This window comes from Caloenas nicobarica, chromosome 2, assembly GCF_036013445.1.
Source record: "Caloenas nicobarica isolate bCalNic1 chromosome 2, bCalNic1.hap1, whole genome shotgun sequence".
NCBI lineage: Eukaryota > Metazoa > Chordata > Aves > Columbiformes > Columbidae > Caloenas > Caloenas nicobarica.
Genome location: NC_088246.1, coordinates 119937095 through 119961948, shown reverse-complemented (window position 1 = coordinate 119961948; position 24854 = coordinate 119937095). Strand labels below are relative to the sequence as shown.

Below are 24854 nucleotides of genomic sequence, written 5' to 3'. Positions count from 1 at the left end.
AAGAACCTCACCTATGTGGCTTTTAAATACCTCCAGGGATGGTGACTCAAGCGCTTGCCTGGGCAGCCTGTTCCAATGCCTGAAACCCCTTTCTTGGAAGAAATATTTCCTAATATCCAATCTAAACCTCCCCTGGTGCAAACTGAGGCCATTTCCTCTCATCCTATCACTTGCTACTTGGGAGAATAGACCAACCCTCTCCATGCTACAACCTCCTTTCAGGTGGTTGCAGACAGCGATCAGGTCTCCCCTCAGCCTCCTTTTCTCCAGGCTGAACAGCCCCAGTTCCCTCAGCCGCTTCTCATCAGACTTGTGCTCCAGGCCGCGCACCAGCTTCGTTGTCCTTCTCTGAACTCTCTCCAGCACCTCAATGTCTTTCTTGTAATGAGGGGCCCAAAACTGAACACAATATTCAAGATGCAGCCTCACCAGTGCTGATGGTGAAGGTTGCTTTCTGCTTAAACCAGTGGCTGTTGAAATACCCTAAGATTATGTCTGAAATAGCAAGTCTTTAAACTTTTTGCTATAATGTAACCTATCATTGTTATTTATGTATTACCTCTTCTTGTTTAGGTACTAAGAAGAGAGCAACTCATGACTTCTCTTCTTTTCCTGGGCTTTTGATCCTTGCACTTCCTCATTTGTAGAAGCTGTGATTAACCACTGCTTTTATATTAAAATTCATATTGTCAAAAGATAACCAACAGTGAGGTTCTGTCTTCTGCTTCAATGATCTTTTTAAATTGTGTCACCTCAGCTAGAAGTGTAAAGGTGTTAATCTAATGCCTACAAAACCCTCTCCCTCTTCTTCAGCATTTTCCAAACAACAAAAAAATTAATAACGCTGTTATAGAACTCCCACCAATTACAGATATTTGTTACCCTTCAGTCTATATATTATTCTCCTAAACATGCCCACCATTGTATATATAAACATGTCAATAATATAATTTAAGATGGCTGCCTCCTAAAAACATGTTACTGTTGTTGAAAGAGTCTGAGAACAAGCTCACAAAGCAAATTACTTTTGTGAAATTTTTTCTGGATGAAATAAATATTTAAACAAGCTTACTGTAGCTGGGTAAGAAATCTTTTTCCTTGAACAAATGGCAGATTTTCAGAACTGAATTCTTCATAGGAATTATTTAGGAACTTTAACCAGGAACCTGCTCTTGAAGCCTAGGACAATATTTCTAGTCATCTTGGGTTGCTTTAGCCCAGTTTGGACTGGAGACTTTAGCATCTGTCTGAACTAATCTAGATGGAATTTTTAAATGTGTATTGTTAGATTTTTTTCCCTGTACTCTTCTGCTGAGGCTATACTCGTGACTCTGTAGTGCATGAAAATCTCCATGCCTGCTCTGACTTAATGCAGAACAGAGAATCTGAGCTTTGATCTTCGACATTCAGATGAGTGACATAGCCACCTGGTGGTTGACTTTTATGGCATAAGTGAACACGTCGGTTAATCTCATTCACTATTTTTTTCACATATGAAAAAACTTAGCTCAGTTGAAACAGGAGAATGTTTGAAACTGGGGAAATCTTGTGGCACAGGAGGATTCTTTGGTGCTTATCCTTAATACTAAGTTCTACCCTTCTTTATATGTAAATATTATCATATTTTCTTCTGTCTATATACATATATTTTTAGCAGAAATTAACATTTAAAAAGCTCCTCAGTAACTCTGCAAGTCAAACATTAAAGTTTAAACACTGAAGAGTATTCATCAGTGATAAATATAATTTGAAGGAATATATTCAAATGAAGGCTATCGTACAGCGTTGCTATCAATTTTTCTATAATGAAAGAGATTAAATGAATCCTTGCTAATTCATTATTGGTATGTGAAGAACAAGAAGAAACAAATCACACACATTTTCCCACTTAATTATTGCACTAGACACTCATTGTCATATCATTGACCTATTTGGTCATGCCCAAGTTAATCATGCCTGAACCCTTTCCCAGTGGGAAATAAGCTTCTTCACTTCCTGTCTTGCAGTAATATCAACTAAAACTCAGTCACATATGCCCATAGTCTGATCACTGCAGTCCACCGTAACCATCGTCTCCAGCAGCGAAACTGCGGTCTGCAGCATGCCCGTGAGAGTCGGTGTCAGAAACCCATCACTTCCTCTGTGCCCCCGTGCAACTCCATTCAATCACTTACTGCACTAAATTATACTGACCTCTGTTTGTAAAAGTGCTCCCGTCCTTTTTTCCCCTTTTTTTTTCTTGTTGTTGTTGTTGTTTGCAGGCAACTGTTTTGTCACACTGAAATAGAGTTTATGTGCAGTGACAGCCTAATAAGCCAGCAACTTTAGTCGCTTATTAAAGTCAAGCATGTGTCTTTGTTTCATGTTGCTAATGATGTGGAACCTTCGAGGCCCGAGTATTTTTCGTCTGGACGGTGTGGGAGCGAATGCTGAGAGCTCATTACTTGGCTCCCCATTGGAATCCTGCAGGCTTCTGCTCATTGAGGAGACTGTGGGGGCTTTGACAGAATTATTATACTGAATATTTTTAGACTCATTAACTATATCACCAAAGCAAAACATCTCTTCCTTAGATGCAAATGGCTGCAGCTACTGTGGCTTTGCTTTAGTTATTGCAGAAAACAGGATGAAGCTTGAAAACAACTTAGGCAAAGGATTTTCATGCCCGAATGTTTGAATTTGTAACTTATATTGGGAATATGTAAGCCTTTTTTACCACATTTAATCCACTCACGTCTAAGTGCCATTTAAAAATGCATATATTCAGTTTCATGTAGCAAGCAGTGCTCAGTCTTTTAAATTTAGAAAGTGCCATTGAAGTACACAGCAAAATAGGAGATTTCAGAATTCCACTTTCTATTCCAGACTGAAAAGATTTAAATGTAAAAAGATTGTGTTAAAGTAATTATAGATCCTTGAGTTAAGCCTTCAAGGATAAAGAAATTCAGAGTTAAGGCTAAAAATTCAAACTTTCCTTTAACCTAAGTACTGGAACATATGTACTGTGCAGTATGAAAAATCACACACTTCTCCAAGCCACACAATTCCTAACCACAACAGAGTGATTTAAAGATGAAGACTGAGACAAAATTTTTAGCCGATGTCTGAATTTCCTTGCTATGATGGGTTTAAGTTGGTTCTTAATGTTACTTTATTGTAGCTTTTTGTGGTTTAATTGAGACTTAAGATGTACTTGAAGAAAAATATGAATACCTTAAAATTAATTCTTCAGAGCAAAGGACAGAAAATTGCATTTATGGCTCCATTTGTTGGAAAAGTTAAGTTGGCTGTGAACTATACATTATTTCACCTTCTATAAAATCATATTTTGATTTCTTCATGGAGACTGTTGCTCGTATGTTGTGTACGAGCTCATGTTCTATAAATTATGAGCATGAGTAATTGCCTAAGTATATTCATATTTAAAAAAGCTAAGAGATAAGTGTTTTTTTCTCATAATGTTTGCAAACTTTCACTAGGATTTTATTCTCTGAAATTATTGTAGGTGAAAAAAACAACTATTTTGATTCCAAGGAAGAAAGACGTTGCTTTTATTTGTGGTTCATTTCATGCTGTAGTATTCTTTGACAGTGGTGACACCGTCTTTATACATCAAGAAGTTCTTCTTTCCATGACTGCCAGGGACTCTGGAGGGAATACTTCATATCTGAAACATGTTTCCCTTTGGGATTTCACCATCAGAATAACAGTTCTGATCATCAGCCCATTAGAAAATGTTTTGCTTTGTTTTGTTTTCTGAAGCTAAGAAAAGGAATAGTTAAAAAAACTGACAGATCAGAAAGTTATACTGAATTGAAGTTAAATATTGTGCATGTAGGAACTTCATGTTGTCCCTCAAGCAGGAATTTCTTAGTAGATGTAAGAGGAGTTTTCAAGTAAAGCCTCAGGATGATCAGCCAGTGTGGGTGCAGTTTTTCTTGTGAGATCTTGCAGTTCTTGTTCTTACCAGTTTGCGGCACAATACTATTTAATTTAGATGTTGGGCAAAGCTTTCAAACTCCAGTGCCTCATGCTAGGTACCTAAACCTTTGTATTGTAGCACCTAGGTGATAGTAGCCTGATATTTACTAGGAAAAGTCAGCCTTTCTGAAGGACAGGATTATGAGGAGAGGTGTCAGTTAGGAAGCTAACCCTAAAACCAATGGCCATAGTGGTTCTTTAAGTAATATAATCTTCCTTTAAGCTGCAGATGACTTTTCAAATTCAAATGTAAATACTCTGTCAGGAAAATTCTCACCTGCAGAACCGGTTCACAGTTGTGATTTCAGATGTTTTGCAGTAAAAATAGCCTGAGGCCGGCACACCTGACTAGATACATAGATGATCCACGGGAAATAAAACAGACTTGAGCTGCAGGCATGCAAATGCAATTGTTTCGTTTCCTACATAGAGTATTATAATCAAATTAGTAGATGTAATAGTACTATAAACAGATGTTCACTATCAGTTATTGTATTTACAATCTTATGTACGATCCCACCATCTTTTTACTTATTTTAGCTATTTTAACGTTTGTAAGGCTGTCCCTTTCTAGTTTGGGGGAGAAAAGGTACTGCTTTTTTTGTTTTGTTTTACCTAAAGAGATATGTCCTGCAGTGAAAAAGCACTAGTAACAAACATGCATACTCTGCTGGGGAATCTGAATTAGGAGAGTCTTTAAGTCTTATTAAGATGCACTTGAACTATACAATAAATATTTATCAAATTATATGACATAATAAACTACTTTTTCTACATTCCTGGATGTATTTCAGCAAGCTCTGTATTATAAATCTTGCTATGTCCAATGACATGCAGCTTTTTAGTTATCAACCTTTTAGCTATTGTGTAGTTGCCAAAAACTGGCTTTTCTAGGCTATTGACCAAGTTCAGAGCTTTGTACTTATATGGATTTTCAGCATATCTTTAAAATTTCTGCGTTTCTTTGCAGCATAATAGCTGGCTTTGCAGACAAATGTTATCTTCTGTTGTCTAGCCTCCATACAAGATAAAAGCTTTGTATTTATACTGAAGTGATTGCCTCTAGATGAGGTAATTTTGGCACTGAAGATGTATTTTTCTGCATGATTTGGACTTGTGGTGGATTTATTTTATGCATATGTTTCACATCATAAAAAAAATATATATTCTATATAGCACGTATGATTGACCTCAGAAAGAGTCAGGGTTAAGAGGCCTTTACAGCTTTTGAATGAAGTACTTAAAGATACATTAAAGAAAAGTGATCTCAGTCTGGGCTTATGTGGGCTGTATGTTGTTTGTTTGTTGTTGTTGTTGTTGTTTTTTGTTTCTTAATAAATTCAACTTGCAAAGCTTAACTTATTGATACACTCTTTACTGCATTTCCAAATTCTGGAATAGTGTAAAGCATCCAAATAAGCACTTGTTTTGCACTAGAGGAGTGAAAAACAGTTGATAGACTCATGAACCTAGTCTTTAATCTGAAACGGACCTACTAATTTTGTTATCTAGGATACAGTAGCTGTGTCTGCTGTGTGCCCTGCAGTCCTGCTCTCCTGATCGTTCAAACTGGGAAGCTTTGGAAGCACAGTGTTTTCCTCCTTGTTTATGCATCCAAATTTTCTTCTGGAAGAAAGCAAGGTGCATGTGGAGTGCAGAGGTTTTTTTGCTTTCTTTTTCCTTTTTGCAGAAAGGAAAAAGTGATTAAGATGAGCTGTAAGTATTCTTACTTCTGCTGTTAGAAGCTGAACCTCTGCCCTGAAAAGTAGAAGGGAAACACACACACAACAGTGAAGGAAAAAAGATCTCCAATAATAGAAAATTCAGCTTCTGACATTTCTAGTTTCCATTTCTCAGCATTGTCATTGCAACAAAGACTAGCAACATTACTTTTCAGTCACTTCTGATACATAAAAATGGAGGCCAAGGAGACCTCCTTGGGCTCAAGTCCAAACAGTGTTTCTTCTTGTTTTCCACACCGCCAAGGCTGACTTTGTCAGAACCACTGACTTGCCCACACTACATAGTACTTGGCTGTGGATTTCTGTCCTCTGAACCTCAGGAGGGAGCTTGCAGCCTTAACTGGTGGTTAATACTATGATATGTACCACTGTATTTCAGTTTTGTTCATTTGGAATCATGTGAATCCACCAGAGTAGTTTTTGTGGTTGTTTTGGTTTGTTTTTTTAAATAGTATTAAAATGAAAGTATGTATAATATGCCTGAGATGTGACATGATAACATGTAGGCTGTCTGGGGATAGAAAGCTTTCTGGGAGCTGTCCCTGGAGTGAATCATATGCAGGGTGTGTCTGCAAGAGAGCAGATGTGTTGGCCCGAAATAAAACCAGAGAGTGAACTAACAGTGCTGATGATCAGATATCTAGTGGTAGAGTTTGTTCGTTTGCTCCATAGTCATCCTTTATTTTGTAATGTTGACACATGCTTGTAGCATGCATAAAACTCCCCTCAGTGCACTATTAATTCACAGTTTCATGCTACTTAAGACATAGTTTTTACTTGCTCTTAGGGAGTACTGGGAATGTAAGATTAAGACTTTCTAGAATTAGATTGAATATTTGTGGAATGGAGAATGGCAGTGGCAGGACAAGGAAACAGACTAAGGATAGACAAGCTGTGATTTGGAAAAAAAAAAGTGGTGCAGCGAGATACTGGAATTTTCCAGTAAGTCTGAGTCAGTCCATGGAGAACTGGACAAATCTCTGTCTATTAAGGCCACTCTCCTTTCAGAGACCGAGAAGAAATTAAAGATTCCTAAATCTCAACTGCATTCACTCTCAACATGTGTGAAAATCTTCAGGGTAGTGCTTTACCCTCTTTTAGCTCTGTCTCACATGGAATATTGTTATACTCTGCAGAAATAGTCTCCCCCAGAAATACAGTCTTCCACTGCAGTTGTTGATCTGTTCACAATGTGAGTCCACCGACTGCTTTGAAAAAGATAGGAAAAAGACTGAACCATATAACTAAGACTGTGTCATAATACATAGGGTCTTAAATGAGCATTGCAAAAGCAACTGTAAGTCTAGCATTACCTAACTTCTGAACATTTCTCTTTCCTTTTTATTATCCTTTCAAGGTAATTGTGTGTGATTATAAAGGCATTAACTAGATTCCTTTTTGCATCTTTCATTTATCTGGTAATCAGAAACATAATACTGAATCTATTTGTGTAATTGTTACTCTTAAGAATCTTGGAAATCAAGATAGGTGGAACCTGCCAACTAACTCATGGTTACCAAACTCACTGACTCAGGTCATTAATGGTTTAAGTACCTCCTCATTAAAATAGTTTAACCAAAGATGTGTTTTCTGTCCTGTTTATTACTGCCGTCAGCTCTTATCTAGGAAAACTGCTATTTTAAAGGGTTTATACAGACTGCATTTCAAAGAAGGATTAAAAAGCCAAAAGTTCTTGACAAACAGTGAAAATCAATCTGAAGCTTACATGCTAGTAATGACTTCCTTGTTTTCATACACGGCTGAATTTTCATCAGTTCTGAAGAATTTTTCATGAGTTAAGAAAAGACGACTCTACAGTTGTAATCCTTGCTAAGAAGAAAAGTGAACATAGTCACCAATTTTAAGCTGGAGTCCATTAAATACATACATCTTTGGAAGCAGTGTTCAACAATTTTTGTCATATCTTTTTATTTTAATGCTTTCTATTTAACGTATTTACCTTGTGAATACAATACCTTTCTAATAAGGATTGTAATTGGTATATATAAAACCTTTTTGATCACATTTCAGATGTGTGTAATTATTTTTTTGAGAAACACACCTGATAGCAAGAAGTAAGTGAAAATCTGCCAGCAACATTAAAGAAATAAACAAAAAAAAAAGAGCTGCCAATTAATTTAAAATCTTGTGTTTGATTAATTTATCATTACTAGAAAGTAAATTGCTCAAAGTTGAAGAGAGATGCTGAATTCCTCTCACTGGGCTGAGGTCTGTGTCTCCAGCATGGTTCCTCCCGGCACACTGCCTGAAGTCTGGGTAGCCTGTCTGCATCTGCATGTCCCCCTGTACGAGACACTGCCGTCCCAGTTCTGCAGTGGGGACTCTGGTGGCTTATACCAGAGCCAGACTCTTGACACCTGGAGGTCCGGAGGTTTTCCCCAAAATCTGGGGCACAGGTCCTGAGGCCTTGTGCCCTCGGGGCCAAGAATGTCAGCGTTTTAAAAGTCTGCAATTTCAGGGCAGTCAGCCTTGTCAGTGTTAATAGGCTCCCTGTTGTGGTGCTAAGGGATGAGACATGGACCTATCTGGGCTAGAGCCTGGCCTCCTAGGACTTCCAGTTTCCTTGCTGCAACATAAAAATGACAAATCCTAGAGGCCATTGCAGTTGCTGAGTGAATTTGAATTTAATTGCTGTTAATTTCACCAGCATTGTTGCTTTGGGGTTTTTACTTTTCTCATAAATCGAAAATATGTTTGTCGTCTTTGACTGTCTTCACTATTCAGTTTGGCTCTTCACCTTTTACTGAAAGCAGGCTGTGAAATACAAGATTCAGCTGTGGTTGTTTCAGGCTTTGTCTGTGCTCTGGACCAAGGGTGCACCCAGCTCTGCTTTGTGCATGCACATCCTGGCTAGTTCCCCGTTCAGCAACAGGATAAGCCCACATGCACCTCAGCCATATAAGGGCCCCGAATTTCATTGTGCTGCTGAATGCAGACAGAGAGGAAAATGTCTTGTGCTTCTATGGGTCCTCCAGACGAAGGGACCAGGGCAGTGCCAAGTAGCACCCATAGCCTGCAGATAAAAAATGAGTAGTGTGAATCTTACAGTTGTTTCTTCCAGAAAACAGGAATGCCTATAATAATTTTTTTATTTCTTTAGAAATAAATGAAGTGACTTGAATCTTCCTACTTTATCAGGAAACAAAAAGTTATTTCACTTTTTTTTAATGTTTTTAAGTGGCAAGCAGAATGTGATCCTGTGATTAAAGTTTTTATCAGACACTGTACCAGACACCTTAGGCTACTGGTACATGAAGTCCTGAATTATTATATATAATAAATATATGCAATAACATTACAATCTAATAGATGGCCACCAATATCTGGATACTGTTGAGGAGGAAAAGCAAGAGAAATTTGATATGCACACAGAAACAACAGGATTCAGTTTGAGTAAAATTTCAGAAGTAAAAGCATGGAGAATTGTTAAAGAACATTTTGAGCAAACAAATGACTAAATAAATACAAACTAATGAAATCTAGGAGTGCACGAATTGGTCTCTCCTTGGCTATGAAAGCAGTATTGTTGAAACCTACACTGTTGCAGTTGACTCAGTGCTGGTTACGAGCATAGTGTAGAGTTATTAGCCATCTTGTGTGCCATACCACTCAAAGTTCTTTGTGGTCCACATCCACTTGAATCTGTCTTGTTATCTGCGGCAATTTTGTTGAAGAAAAACAATTTCAGGTTTTTTGCACACATATTTTTGCTTCATTCCATTGATACTAAGAATATTCTGCCCTATTCATAGTCCTTGCACATACTTGAAGAGACATAGGCTACACTTTGAAATTCAGGCTGTAAACACAATAGCAGACTACCTGCTTACTGGCAAAGCTCTCTAAATTTGGAGAGGGGAAGATACTGTGGAGTACAGAAGAGCAGACAGAACAACAAAAATTAAGACACCTTTTTTTGTTTGTTTACTTGTAGACTCTAAAGAGTTACTACAAATAATGTATTTGAGAATTTTTCCAACAGTATTCTTTCCATTTTTTTGTTTCTTTATGAAATATTGAGGTGGGAATATTGCAAATTGAAACACAGCTGCACTGTCAAGCTGGCGAATTCTCATTCCTGCCTTCTCAGACCCATGCTTTTGTATTTCTTTTTCTTCTCGTTCTTAGTTTTCTTCTTCATCTTTATTTGTGTTTCTTTTTCCTCTCCTTCATCTTTCTTTTTCTGAGAACTGGAAGAATGAAGTGCAATGAATCACTGCTTTTGGAATATCATTCAAACTTCTCCTTTACATGAGCTCCTAACTTACATCACAATATCTGAGTCTACATGGCACCTCTGCTATTTCTTATAATTTCAGACTTTTACGTGAAGGACTTATAGTACTTCTTAAGTGATTTAATTACTGACAGTGTGTGACTTCATTTCACCTTTTCCTTCTGCTCACATGTGCTTCCTACAGAAATGTGGCTGAATCCCTAGGCCATTCTGAGGACAAAGGGTACTGGCAAGGCCTGCAATATTTTATTCCAAGTGTCTTAATGGCTAGTTAATACCATACATATTACGACAGACTGAAGCTAAGTATTTAACTAACTCTATTCTGTGAACAACATTTTAATTTTTGCCTTCCCTGTAATATTCGTTTTTGCAATACAATGTCCATCCTGTCTGAAGACAGATGGGTAATGGTGGTGGGAAAATACAGTCAAATCCTAACAAGGACTGCCTGTTTGAGTGCTATGTTCTCAGATCAGAGAATTAAGTAACTCTTTAGAGGTCTCAGTTAAAATGCTACCAAGAATCATACAGGATAAATGACTGTACTGAGAAGCTGATGTGTACATGTGGTGGGTATGGGAATCTGCCTCATTGTAAACCTCAAAAGATGCTTAGTAGATGCTTAGTAAGCAAGAAAGAGCATTCTGTCACCTTATGTTAGCCTCTGGGTCAAGTAAGAAGTAAAACTGCTGTCTGACCTAAAGATGTAAATCAGAGCAAGAGTCAAAATCAGGAAGGGGATGACAAGGTTGAAGAATTCTCATAAGATTTAGGAAATCTAATGTCTGGTGCTAGATAAGAAGAAAAGGGTGTTTGGTTAGACTAAGGATGTCAAATTCAAGTTAGTTGATGACTTAAAGACTTTAGTTTATGAGTCTCGAGATATCCCTTTTTCCCTTCACAGTGTAGCTCCTAAACTGACCTATCATAATACCCTCTAACCATATATATTTTGCCTGTCTACTCGTACTTGTTGAAGTTGGACTCCCTCCAACCTTCACATTCCCTTCCTAATCCCATCCTGCCCATGAATTCTTATAATTTATGAATTCAATACTTATTGTTTATGAAGACCATATGTGCATCTGGCTCTTTCCAAGACACTTTCAGCACAAAGCTCAGGCCACGAAGGTGACATCTAGTCTGCAAAATAAAAGAGGGTTAGGGACCTAGTTTGACCAGCTCTGTAGTCCTCCATGCTGTATATTTATGGTAGTGTGTCCTGTTTTGGCTTGTGCTAGCTAACACTTTCCAAGAGAAGGCCTAACAGGAGTCAAGGAATAACATACACCAGGGACTCCTTTAAGCAGGAAATGTGGATGGCACAGCACCAGCTTTAGTTTAGTTCCCTCAGCACAATATAGTATTCCACCACTATCCCAAGAAGTCTTGCTATACCCAAGGGTATGCAACGCCTACTCTCATCTTCCAAGACTGAAACACAGCCCTCACATGATTTCAGTCATTCAGCCATTAACACCTCCTCCCATTAAAATGCTGTTTGTGCCTTCGGACCGTGAGGCTATTGCACAAGACTGAGAAGTGTTAGTGGACTGCATAGTATAGACAAAGCCAGCCTGTGTCAGCTTTACAGCCAGAGATTAGTTCATAGTTCTGTTTATTTAACAATATGAAAGTAGCCCCGGGGGTTGAGAAACAATGTGCATCTCTAAAATGCAGTCAGCCATCATCACAGAGGTAACATCTGGCAAGAAGTTATGCACATCTTAATTGGCCAGCTGTTCTTCTGATTGATTCATTGCCTTCCAGGAAGCACACTTACCTCTCCATGCTCAGGTTGGCCCTGCGGTACATCCAGCCTCTGGGCTGCTTTCGCTGTTTGGACAGTGTATTGTGCAAACCCACATGGGAAACTCCTGTGTGAAGTCTGACGTTGCTCAGGTGAAGGCCATGTTGTTCCTCAAACAGTTAACTGAAAGTCAAGTTTCTGTCACGGCTAAAGGGATGCTGGTGGGTATTCAGCCAAGCATCCAGTAGTGTGTACGACTGTGGAGGTGCCTGTTGTAAGACCTGGGCTATAACATCACGCAGTCGTGCTGAACAAAGCCTAGGAATATGCTGGTGACTAACAGCCCTGGTGAGATCATAGCCAGGTACCGAAAGCCTGGAAATGCAAAGGAAATGGCAGTACTGCCTGGTCACAACAGGGTAGTTTCTGGCCAGAGGGCAAGATTTATGATTCTTGAGTTCTCATGAAGTTATAGAGAGTAATTGATAAATGTGTTATCTAGAAAAAAATTAAAATGTCTTCCTTAGAATTTCATTTTACTGCTTTGCAATAATCAGGAGATACTTTATATAAATAAGAAGCAACTGCTTAATACAAATGTTTTATCATCATAATATTTGAAGTTCTTTAGTCAAGACAGGCAGGGTACTGTCTCTGCATTCTGAAGTACTTTTGGGAAATTAATCTTAGTATATTTTAAAGGTAGCAAAAAAGGCATGAATTCACCCTTTACAAAGATGGAGCTTATCTAAGACCTCACTATTAAATTGTTTGGGAAAGTATTGTAGCATATTCATATTACTGTTAGTTTATTATTTTTATTTTTAAGAGTACAAATTCATGAAAAAAATTCTCAACACTAAATGTCAGAAGAATGCTGGTTTACCTTCTGAAATATGTGTTAACAATTATACTCCAGAAATCCTTTAGGAGGGGACAGAGGATGAGATATGGTATTTTATTGTGCAATTTCTTCTTTTCAGAGTAAGCAGTAGAGTCTGTAAAAGGAATGATTAGAGATTATGGCTGCTTTAGCAGGAGAAATTAACAGCAAGGTCACAAATTTCTTTGGAGCAAACTTGTTTACTTGCAAGGGTTTGATGCTTCAGTTTGTGGTGTCTGACATGTTCCTCTGACGGCCTTGTGCAAATACCAAATAAGAGTTGGGAAAAGTTGTAGGCTTCCACAGATGACAGCTTTGGAGGAAAAACAAAACAAAACAAAACCACCTTTGGTTTGGAGTAAGTGGAATTATCTGTACCTTTTAAAAATGTCTCCATTCATTGCTTCAGGCTCTTGGGGATGAAATAGCAGTATTTGATTATCAGTGTTACTAAATGATATAGAGGGAGCCATCTGGATAAGTACAGATATATTTCCCTTGTATAGCAGGAGAAATTGGCAAGTTTAAAAACCTTTGAGGAAAAAATAACATCACATGTATTCTGCATGTATTCTGTAGGCTGCATTTTCAAGAACCTAATAGAAAAAGCACACTTTTCATTTTCAGATTGATATTAAAAATGCCTACAGTTAGTAGCCACAATAAGAAGAAAGATACTCTGATGTTGTGCTATTGTCTCTTTTCCTTATTTTTTTCCTGACAGAAGTTGAAAATAATAATACCAGTATTCAATTTTTTTCTTCCTCCATAAACCAATGTTTTTGTCTGCATTCACCAATATTTTTAGTAGGATTTTCTTCCTTTGTTTTTCAGTGGATCTTGAAATACGGTTTTCCTTTTTTTCAAATATGACGTTGCTAATCTGCTAACCAAAGCATTCACAACTGGAATAAGGTCAAAAAACAAGTGCATCTTTTCATGTATACTTGCACATCAGCTGAGATTTGTTTTTTTCATGAGGCTTTTACTCATTTTTAAAGTATATCCAGTCTGTTGACAAAAGAGCTTTATTTAAATGAGCTATGTAATCTTTACCAGCAGTCTGTGGAGCAGATTTGACAATAAAGAAATATCTCATTACCTAGGAGCTTTTTATATTGTACAGGGGTAACTTGGTAGTTGAATAGTATAAAAAGATAAATATTAACTGGATTTTGCTAATAAATCTGCCATTCCTGCAGCACCAAAATCTGTAGAGTTGTTGTAATTGCCGTTGTTTGAGTTGTAACAATGAATGGAACTGATAAGGCTTATGTCATTTACATAGAATTTAGCATTCACAGTGCACTGTTGAATTAATATGACACACACATTGGGTCCTCTGATATAAGATTAGCATCGTTTGAAAATAAAGTGTAGATTTAGCAGTGACAGGTTAGTCTCTGTTCAACATGTAATGGTAATTTGCTTAGGTCTGAAAATCGTAGGTTAGTACTGGCAGCAGTGACTAGTAGTTAATACTTGTGTTAGTTTCATTTTGGTTTGCTATGTTTTGCAATAAACCGATGTCTTAGGAGGGACTACTGCAGAATTACAAAATAATGTTATGTTGAATCCAGAATATCAGGTAGCTGCTATATCAGTGTCAGGAAAGAGTGGTGTTGAAACAGTTATATTCACTGAATTTGAAACAGAGTCATGTTTTAATAAAATAATTCAGTGAAATAATCTTAGTTTCTTGTACTGTCAACGCCATAGAATGACTACGGTTCTAGCTGCCTAACAGGGCAATTAGATACCTAGAGCCTTTTGCAGATCTAACCCTGGTACAGCAATGTCAGAAACATAACCTTCTTCATGGCACACTATGATTTCAAGTCTCCTCGCTGTCTTCAGTTGGATATTTCATTGCTAATCAGCTCTAGGTATTAAAGACTTCAGTTGGATGCCCCTCAAAAAAGAGCACAAAATTCCCAGTTGTCTCTGAAAAGTTTAGTTTAAATGATTTGGTTAACATGTCAGTGTAGCAAAGATATAATACATTTCTGCAGGGCTACATTCAGAAGGCTTGATATTAGAACATACTTTGTTTTCCATTATTCTCTGCCTTGTTCACAGCGCGAACATGACTCATGCTCAGTATATGATTGCAGATGTATGTAAGCTTTCCAAGTGTTTTTAAGAACTGATGACGTATTATTTTATGATGGTCCTTACTATGACTATCTCTATTTCACTCATGTTCACCTGAGCTGAATGCAGCCTATTGCTTACTAAGATTTCTGCCCAACTTCATCTTACATCCTGTATGATATTACATTGCAAATGATTTCTCTTACAGGAGAAAGGGGATAGATCTGTTTTCCTTGAATAATTCTATGAGTTTTGTTTAAATGGTGGGATCATTTATCTGCGATATGATCATTGCTGTCTGCCTTGACATTTTTTAGGTTCTGGATTGCTGTGTGTATTGATGACATCTCAGTTGGTTATTGTTAATATTAAATGGTTTATATTAATAATATTTCATCAAAATATGGTATTGATGGTGGGCTGAGTCTGGTGAAACTTCTTGGAAGTGCTCTTCCCATCTGTTTCTCTCATCTGCCACAGCTACGTATATTTTCCTTTCTTGCTGCTGCTTAGTCCAATTCTTCTTAATTTTAATATCTACAATAGGGTTAGTCACTTGGTAAGTAGCTCTAACTACCTACTGCAGCTGCAACACCACCATCACCTGCTACTTGTTTTAAATGTCTCAATTTATATTTCCTTAGATTGTTTTCAGTCTGGAATCAACCTTTGCTTGGAATAGCTATGTTCTTAAGTCTCTATCATCAGAGAAATTTCCATTCTTTGAGCTGTGTGGCTGAGTGTGCTTCCTAATTTTCAGGCTGTTTCTGAAGGAAACTTCAGGAAAAGAAAAGGAAACTTCAGGAAAAGAAAAGGAAACATCAGTATAATTTTGTAACAGGAGCAGAATAATGTATTTTGCCTAGAATGCTTCACAAAAAAAAGCAAACTGCTTGGGCTATTCAAACAAATTCAGCCTGAGGCAAACACCCGCCAGGTGCATTTTTAAAGAGAATCTTTTAAAGAGAATCTTATTTTGAGACAAGCAGCATACTAGTTCACCCAATAATAATATCTACTCTCTTTTATGTGATCCAGAACCTTGCAGGTTTGCTGGATCAGACATCTTAGATGTAAGTATGAATTCTAAATGCAGAATACATTTACATTATGAATAATTATAATTTTGGAAAATAAAATGGGATTTTATTCACAGAGGGCCTCGTTCTCTTTTTGCATTCTCAGGTGGAAAACAGGAACAGTTATATTCAGATAGGTTGAATCTCCCTAATTAAAAACAACAGAGAGGAGAATTAGGTTTGTAATCATAACCCAGTATAACGTGAGCATGTAGTAACTGGCCAGAACTGTTAATTGAAGCAGTCCAAGTAGTATGATATTGACTGAGAAAAAGCATCATGACTGAGTTCCATGTGCTGTTCACTTCGTATTCTTAATGGGGCCATATGCCATTTGATGTTTAATCAAGTAAACACACCTAGTTTTAGGCCTGTTGTCAAATATGTCTGTAATCTGCATTGGTCTAGTCCTACACAGCTACACTGTGCAATAAAAGATAAGGAGGTGAAAATCTTGGGCTACTGTGAACTATCAGGCAACAAAAGTAAAAAGTCTTCTGGTCTAAATAAGATACGGTTCATTTTCTTTATGTGGGACTTTCTTCCAATTTACCTTTTATTTACTGTATAGAGAATCCAAATATTGTGATAGCATTAATTAATGAGGACCTGGAAACAATAGCACTGGAATAATGAATTAGGCTTGAGTAGGCCTCAGCTTCAAGTAGTATCATATGATTTTTATCCCAGTGTAATCCCTCAAATAAGAAATTACAGATTAAAACATTACCTTAATTTTAATAATATTACTGCAAATCAGGCATGAATTTAATGAAGTATCTTGATTTATCATAATAAAAAACTTAAAGGTGAGAACAGAATAAGGAACGCTGCTAGTTGATGCTTTTAATTTATGCAGATATTATTGATGATAAACAAGGAATTAAACAAATTCAGAGCCATATGCTCCCCTCTGCTGTGAGGCACAGAGGACAGCCACGGCGCAAGTGAAGAGGAATAACAGTGAAGCCCCAAAGCCGCAGCATGGCAAGGGCAGTTCCTTGACACCATCACTTCTTGTCCCCAGCAGCTCACAAAGGTGCCTCTCCAGAGTTGGACTCGATGATCCTTGTGGGTCCCTTCCAACTCAGGACATTCTATGATTCTATGATTCCTTGTTTGTAGGATGAAGACTGGGAGAAGTCATTGCAAAAATTGTCCCCTCCCAGCAAAAAAAACCCTTCCACCTCTTCGAAAGCTATTGCTCCTCCATTGCAGGATTACCATCATTTTGATGCTCGCAGAAACCCCTGCAGTTCCTTTAACAGAAGGTTGTTAGTGGGACAAGCAGCTGACCTGTCTCAGCTGCAGCCTTGGCACGTGCAAGAACAACAGAAACAAGGATCCTGCCCCTTTCTTCCCTTTTGCATTTAGCTTTTTATTTCAGTTCTCCTCCCACAGAGAACTGAACACCAGAAACAAAGTGAATCTCATATAAACCTCATACAAATATTTGGCTACTGTACATATTCCTACATCTTAAGCACTAGAGATGTTGTTACCTTCTCTGTCACCATTTGGCTTGATATTCTGAGAATTTATAGGAAACAGTAATTTTCTCAAATACTGAAAAAAGGCAGTGAAAAATGAAGGAGTTAGCAATAATGTCATGTATGCGACTCACACATGCCATGCCTTCCTAATTCTCTACACGTGATCAAAATTTAAAAGATAAGGAGAAGCAAATAACTCACCTGTCTATTATATAACCGAGCAGAGGATCTACAGAAAAGGTGTTGGTGCCTGTAGGGATAGGGAGATCATGGCAAAACCTAGGAGATCTACAGGCTGCTTTTGGGTAGAAATGCTCTTTAGCTAGGTTACTCACAATTTTTCTGTTTTAAATGGTTCTCTCAGCTAAAGGTCTGCAGTCTACTCAGGACACTGTATGGCCCTTCCCAGGCTAGTGGGTCCATCAGTTTAAGTTTTCAGGTAATTCTATTTGATGGTGCTGTTACTTTCTCACAGACCTGTATTTCTGATTGTGTGCATAAATGTTATTTATGTTGCAATTAATGTTGTGAAATTAATAAATATTTGGTTTAGGCTCCATTATGCTGGGCACAATAAAATGTATTCAAAATATGAGATGTATTAGATGCAGGGTGACTTACAACAGTAACAACCACCATCATGGACTTGTAATTTGCAAGTGTTTATTCAGTTATTTGAAAGAGAAACATTCATGAAAGTCATATTGGACACCAGCCATTATAAACTTGCAGTTTCTCGATAAATGTTATAGCAACTTTCAAACAGCCAAACCTGATTTTTTTTAATGTCTTTTGATTTTCTCAAGACAAAAGAACTGGGTAGCCATTGAACTGGATAGCCATCAATCCCAACCACCGTTTTCTTCATCATAACAACATATCTCACAATTATTTTACCTTTTTATAAAAATGCCACTTTTGATAATCCAAAAATAGTTTTCCAGTTAATTTGTTTTTCTAGGGTTTAAGTAGGCTGTTTTATTAAAACGTCATAAGTTATGTTTCTCTCTTCTCTCACCTGTATTCTTTTTCAGACTCCAGAATGGTATCAAACAACATGAGATTTGAAAATAGTTAACAGCAGACCTGCAGAAAGAGATAGATTTCAGAAAAAAAAAAAAAGATCTTAGGAGGAAAGGGGCAGTGGTACTTAGAAAAGGTTCTTCAAACTGGAGAACATATCCCTTCCCTCTTTGGGTTCAGATTTTGGCTGTGATTCAGATGGATATTTTTATATTTTCCCATTGAGTTTATCTACCTTCCCTCATGTTATTTTTAATATACATTGGTAGAACTCTAAAAAATATATGTACAATGATCTCTTTTAATATTTTACAAAGATGCGGAGTATTCACAGCTTCCATAGAATCTAATGGGACTTGTGGAAACTCAGTATCTCTGAAAATCAGGCCATTAATTTTGAAAATGTGCATTAATTATTCTCTAGGCTGTAATAGCTCACTTGATATTACTACAATCTACATTCTTTTGAAAAAGTATATTTTTCAGCTGGTACGCTGTGCTTGCTCCTAAAGAGCAGTCATATCTTATCATGTAAAAGCTTCTTTATAACTGATCCAATTATTGACCTGTGGCATTGACCTTAATGAAATGTAATATTTCCAAAGGAATGGTACAATCCATTGTGTTAATCTGGTTGACAGGCATACTCTTGAAGGCCTCATGCTAGCAATAGCTATGGAATTTATTGAAATAATTAACTTGATGAAACACAAAGCCATGTATTTCCACTACACAATAATTTAGGTGGTTTAAATTTCCATTTTCTAAATTATGACTGGTTTAAAGTATGTAGCAATGTTTGTGGAATTTACCAAAACCCACAGCCATTTTCAGAAACATTTTGTGTTGGTAGATTTTCAGATTTCATTAAAACATATTTTTTCTAGACTGAGACCTGCTACACTGTGTTTATAAGTTCCAAACACTTGCAGGTTAAGGAAAACTGATACTGGTCTGAACTGTAGATTTTAACAATAATTACTGTTAGGAAATAGCAAAAGCCTATCAGGTAAGCACTCCCACTTGGAACTCTTTCAGTTAGGATCCTTTGCACTGAATGTGGTTCCTAGGATGTTATTTTTTCTATACATCTATGTAAAATCCTTTTTTAAGTAGTGTCATTCTCAGCTGCCACATTCAGTGCAATTTAGTGCTGTTAGATGCTTTCATGTCACATGGTTATGGCTAGGTAGATTAATAGGAACTTCTATCTGGAAATTTCTTTCCTGTTATTGTTCTCCCTGAGCAGTTGATGGCTAAGTTAATTCTCTTTAGTTTTGTCATGCACTAAAGCACACATTGCCAAGCTATGATAAGCTTTACACAGGGGGAAAAAAAAAAGCCCTTGTGTCCATCAAAGTCTTAAAGTTGCATTTTAAACTTTGGCCTGACCTGATGTGCCATTCAAAAAGCTTCAAAAGATTATTTTTTAAAGAAAGGTTCAATATGTCCCGAGGCTATCGGTTTTGAGTTAAACTGGGTGAAGTAGAAATATTTTACTCATCAGCTTTGCAGTCACAGAGTTTGCCTCAGCTAGAACAAAACTGCTGAGGCATTTAGAGGAAATTAACCCCCCATCCTGGCAGCCAGATGTGACTGGTTTCTGACGAATGCACATGAGTGGGCTGAAAAACCAAGAGACTGTGAAATTCCTGCCAGGTCCGTACAGCGCAGAATGGGCTATTGACTGCTTTCTATATTCCCCTCCATCATTCTTCTTGAACGCTGCCATTAATTTCCTCTCCTACTCCGACTTGGGAATTTATATATTTTTTTTCTTTTTTTTTTCTTTTTTTTTTTTTTTTTTTTTAATTCTCCCTCCCCCCTCCCCTTTTTCTCCTCTTCCCCCTGCCCCTTCCCCCCCGTTCCCGTCGGCAGCTGCGGGCGCTGCAGCGGAGGCTGCGCGGGGCGCGGGCGGCGCGGCGGAGGCGGCGCGGCCGCTCCATCCAGGCGGGGCTGGCCCGGCTCCAGGCGGCCTCTCAGGAGAACGCTCAGAAAATATTAGCTGTGCAGGTAGGTGATTGCAGGGAAGTCGGCGAGATCATTCCGATCTAGATTGAAAAGCAAATGATGGGTAGTGTGATGAAGCATTAAAACCATATCCCATCAGAGTTTTATAAATTTTTAACCTCTTTAATAAACTGGAATTGCATGAAGGATGAATTCAGTAAGTTAGCACATATACCATGCGTGGTTTGAAAAAAAAGGGGGAGATTAGATTTATTTCTCACAAACCTTTGAAAAGATTATTATAAATACATTGGCTATGAACACTGGAAACATAGAGTGGCATTAGTATCGCTGCTCTGTTGTTTTAGAAGATGTTATTGTGACCTGTTTTGTGCAAATATTATTTCCCTGGTTAACAATATTGTTATTTTCACTGTTTTCATATTTAATTTCTTTGGCATGAGACAATTTTTTTAGAAGTGTCATACCTTCCCCACTCAGTTATATGAAGTCTTTCCCTTATTTGTAAAAAAGCAACATTGGGGGCCTTATGAAATTTAAAAATGTTTTCCAGAGACGTATGGTTTTTTACTTTGTGACTTGTTCCCTGGATATATATATATTTACAATGGAAAATAGCTACTATACGCTATAGTTTGAATGTTTTTGTTCTTTTTGTCTTGTTCTATGGTATCATACTCATATGTCTGTAAAGCCACTCCTTTCAGTCTCTTCCCATAGTTAGTGATCATAACCAGATGACGATTGTGAAGGGTTTTTAAAAGACTTAAGTGAAAAATTTCTTCAGACTTATTCCTTGCAAAAGAAGTTGTGTTGCTGATACAGCTTCAGTGCAGCATATTCTTATAAACCTTGTTTTCTAATTTTGAAGAGTCAGGCTTTTTTGTATGATTGTGGAAACAATTTTGTTACATTTTAATATTATGTAATTACAATTCAGTTAATATCTGATGCATTGACGTAAAAGCTAATGTGAATAAGTTGTAGAATTCAATTAAACTGCATCAGCATCATGATCTGATTTCAGCATCTCACTAAGAGGATTTTTATTTTAAAATTCAAAATTTCCATATACATTCTACTTCTGTAAAAGATTTAGAAAATCCCAGTCATACTACAATCAGAAAGTCAAGAAAAAATAATTAAAATAAAAATATAATCAGATTTTATACTTTACTAATGATTTTATGTTTTTTTGGGGAGTGTTACATTTGTTAAATATTGCACTGACCTGTATGCCACTGAAGACAGGTAAGCTGGGAACTACGCTTTTTTCATTCAAATTTCTCATTTAGTATTTGAAAAACTGGAAAAAGCACCTTTTTGATTTTTTGGGGGGGATAGCTGTGCTGATTTCTGTTCTTTCCTGTGTTCAACTACTCCAATACTAAGTGAAGAACAGAAGTGATCGATGTGCAGCTGAAAGCTCATGAATAATAATAGCAGTGACATGGAAGCCACAGGTGGCGGCTGGTTTCCTCACACATGAATCTTTACATTAATCTAATGTTACGTAGTATTTTAATAGCTGTACTGTGAACCTCATATATAATTGAACTCTTTTGTCAATAACTAGTCCACATAATAATTAATTTTGCAGAAATCCTTCACCTTAGCATAAATTTTTCCATGCATGCTGTTCACGCTGAGAAGCTGTGTCTGTAAATCTTGTCACCCTGAATAACTCAACTAACTAGAGATGAGCGTAAGCTAAGGCTTTAGATGTAAGCCCCAACGATATTTGGGGTGTTCAGATCTGAGTAGTTCAGACCTACTAAAGACAACATTTTGTTTGAAGTATGGACAACATTGTGTACCTATCTGCTTTCACTCTCCGTGACACCCTTTTCTGATACTCTGATCCTTTTCTCATGTTCTAATATTCTTACTATGTTTTTAAGCAGTTTGACTGATAATAACTTGTTAAAATAGCAAGCAAGAAAAATATACAAAATTAAAATGGAAACTAGTTCAGCTGAGAGCAATTACCAAGGTGTATAGAAGAGTATTTCCTTTCAGCAACATAATATTTTTGTGGTTTAGAGGTCTTGGCAGTGATTTATTTACATATGGACCAGTGTCTTTGTTTAATCTCTGTTATTGTCAAATCAAATTATCCTTCTGTTGATTAAGTTCTTCTGTTGATGACATTCAGCACAGTGGCACACATTTCCAAAATAAAAGCTGGCAGCCATTCCTCTCTCTTCCTTTTCTTTCAGCAAGAAATACCTCGAGTTTGTTGTTCCCAGCATCCAGCTTGCATTAGTGCAAGCATGAGAACCAGCTGCATTGAGCAGCGTGTAAGTGTGCAGCACAATGGTGATTGCCGCTCACGAGAGCTTGTGTCCCAGCAGCTACTTGACTAGAGCAAACAGGAGCAGGTGAATCACAGAGAAAAGTGAATTAGAAGAGGCAGTAGATACAGTACATTGGCTGCCTAAGTGTTTTCTAATATTTTACAGAAGCCGTGACCTGGGTGAGATCCAAAGAGAGACTTAAAAGTAGATAATAGAGGAGGGGTTTTTGCCTTTTAACCAGGTACTTTTTAACTAGCAACACTCTCCAGTTATATACAGCAGCAGTGTTCTGGGACAATTATAGAACACAGAATCTTTTAGGTTGGGAAAGACCACTAAGATCATGAAGTCTAACTGTTAACCTAACACTGCCAAGTCCACTACTAAACCATGTCTCTAAGCAGCACATCTCCATGTCTTTTAAACACCTTCAGAGATGGTGACTCACTGGGCAGCCTGTTCCAACGCATGACAACCCTTTCGGTGAAGTTTTTCCTAATATCCAATGTAAACCTCCCCTGGCACAACTTGAGGCCATTTCCTTTCATCCTGTCACTTGTTATTTAGGAAAAGAAACCAAGACTGACCTCACTACAACCTCCTTTCAGGTAGCTGCAGACTCTCCCCTCAGCCTCCTTTTCTCCAGGCTAAACAGCCCCAGTTCCCTCAGCCTCCCCTCACCAGCTTTGTTGCCCTTCTCTGGACTCTTTCCAGCACCTCAATGTCTTTGCTGTAGTGAGGGGCGCAAAACTGAACACAGGATTTGACATGGGACCTCACCAGTGCTGAGTACAGGGCCAATTATTATTATGCAAAAATCAAGAGCTGCCGCAGGCTGGATGACATATTTGACTGATGTTTCATTATTAGTAGTCTACATTATTCAGACTATTTTTAAAAGTCTACACGTGCCTTCCAATCACTTCCAATGGTGCAGATAGACCATAGTGCCTTGTAGGACTTTGTGCTTGAGAAGGAAAAACAGTGCCTATAATAAGGAGGTGACAGTGCCAAAGCCGTTAGTGAGGAGGATGTTTCTAGTAACAGATATTGGTGAAGTTAGTCATCTCCTTTAATAAACGCCAGAAAAAGCAAAACCTCAAGAGGGATCCTACTTAGGAGCAAAGTGCTTTTGTTAATGATAATTTGAAAAAAAAAAAAAAAGAAAAAAAAAAAGGCTTGCAATTATATCTCCCTAAAAGTTTTAAATTAAGAGAAGAGCTTTACAACAATGGCAAGCTCCTTTGGTGTCTGGTCTTTCAAATTTATTTCAGGAAGAATTATATGCCATACCAGTCCCAATTTCCATCAGCACTAAATTGGTACCGATGCCAGAAATTTTTTGTTGATCATCCACCCTGCTAGTTAAGCAGGGAACTGAGCTTGCTCTTAATTCCAGGCTTTCCTCCCTGTCACACTGCTAAGTCATGCCCTTGGGCTGAGCTTTGGTGATTGTACTGAACCGAAGAGGGGTGCTCAGGCGTAGTGCAGCATGGGCAGTGTGTCCCCTGGAGCACAAATCTGATGTGTGTGTCCCCTTTGGAGATGCTCTGCTCCTAGAATCATCATAGAATCATAGAATAGTTTGGGTTGGAAGGGACCTTCAAAGCTCATCTAGTCCAACCCCCCTGCAATGAGCAGGGACATCTTCAACTAGATCAGGTTGCTCAGAGCCCCGTCCAGCCTGGCCTTGAATGTCTCCAGGAATGGGGCATCTGCCACCTCTCTGGGCAACCTGGGCCAGTGTTTCACCACCCTCATTGTAAAAAAATTCTTCCTCATGTCTCGTCTTAAACTCTTTTAATGTACAACTATTACCCGTTGTCCTATTGCAACAGAGTCTGTTAAAAAGTTTGTCCCTGTCTTTCTTACAGGCCCCTTTTAAGTACTGAAAGGCCACAATAAGGTCTTCCCAGAGCCTTCTCTTCTCCAGACTGAACAACCCCAACTCTCTCAGCCTGTCCTCATAGGACAGGTGTTCCAGCCCTCTGATTATCTTGGTCGCCTCCTCTGGACCCTCTCCAACAGGTCCATGTCTTTCCTGTGCTGAGGGCTCCAGAGCTGGACGCAGAACTCCAGGTGGGGTCTCAGCAGAGCAGAGGGGCAGAATCACCTCCCTCGACCCAGGTGGCCACGTTTCTTTTGATACAGCCCGTGATACAGTTGGCCTTCTGGACTGAGAGCGCACATTGTCAGCTCTTGTCCAATCTTTCATCCACCAGTACCCCCAAGTCCTTCTCAGCAAGGCTGCCCCTAATCCTTCATCCCCCAGCCTGTATT

General features: G+C 38.0%; 1 protein-coding gene across 1 annotated transcript in view; it reads left to right on the top strand.

Annotated features, from left to right (window-relative positions):
- Positions 1 to 24854, top strand: part of CCDC178 (coiled-coil domain containing 178) — a 167218-nt gene that overhangs the window by 124955 nt on the left and 17409 nt on the right. Inside the window, exon 18 of the mRNA XM_065630102.1 lies at positions 20185 to 20319. Coding sequence (XP_065486174.1) covers positions 20185 to 20319 — 135 coding nt within the window. The remainder of the gene's footprint in view (positions 1 to 20184; positions 20320 to 24854) is intronic.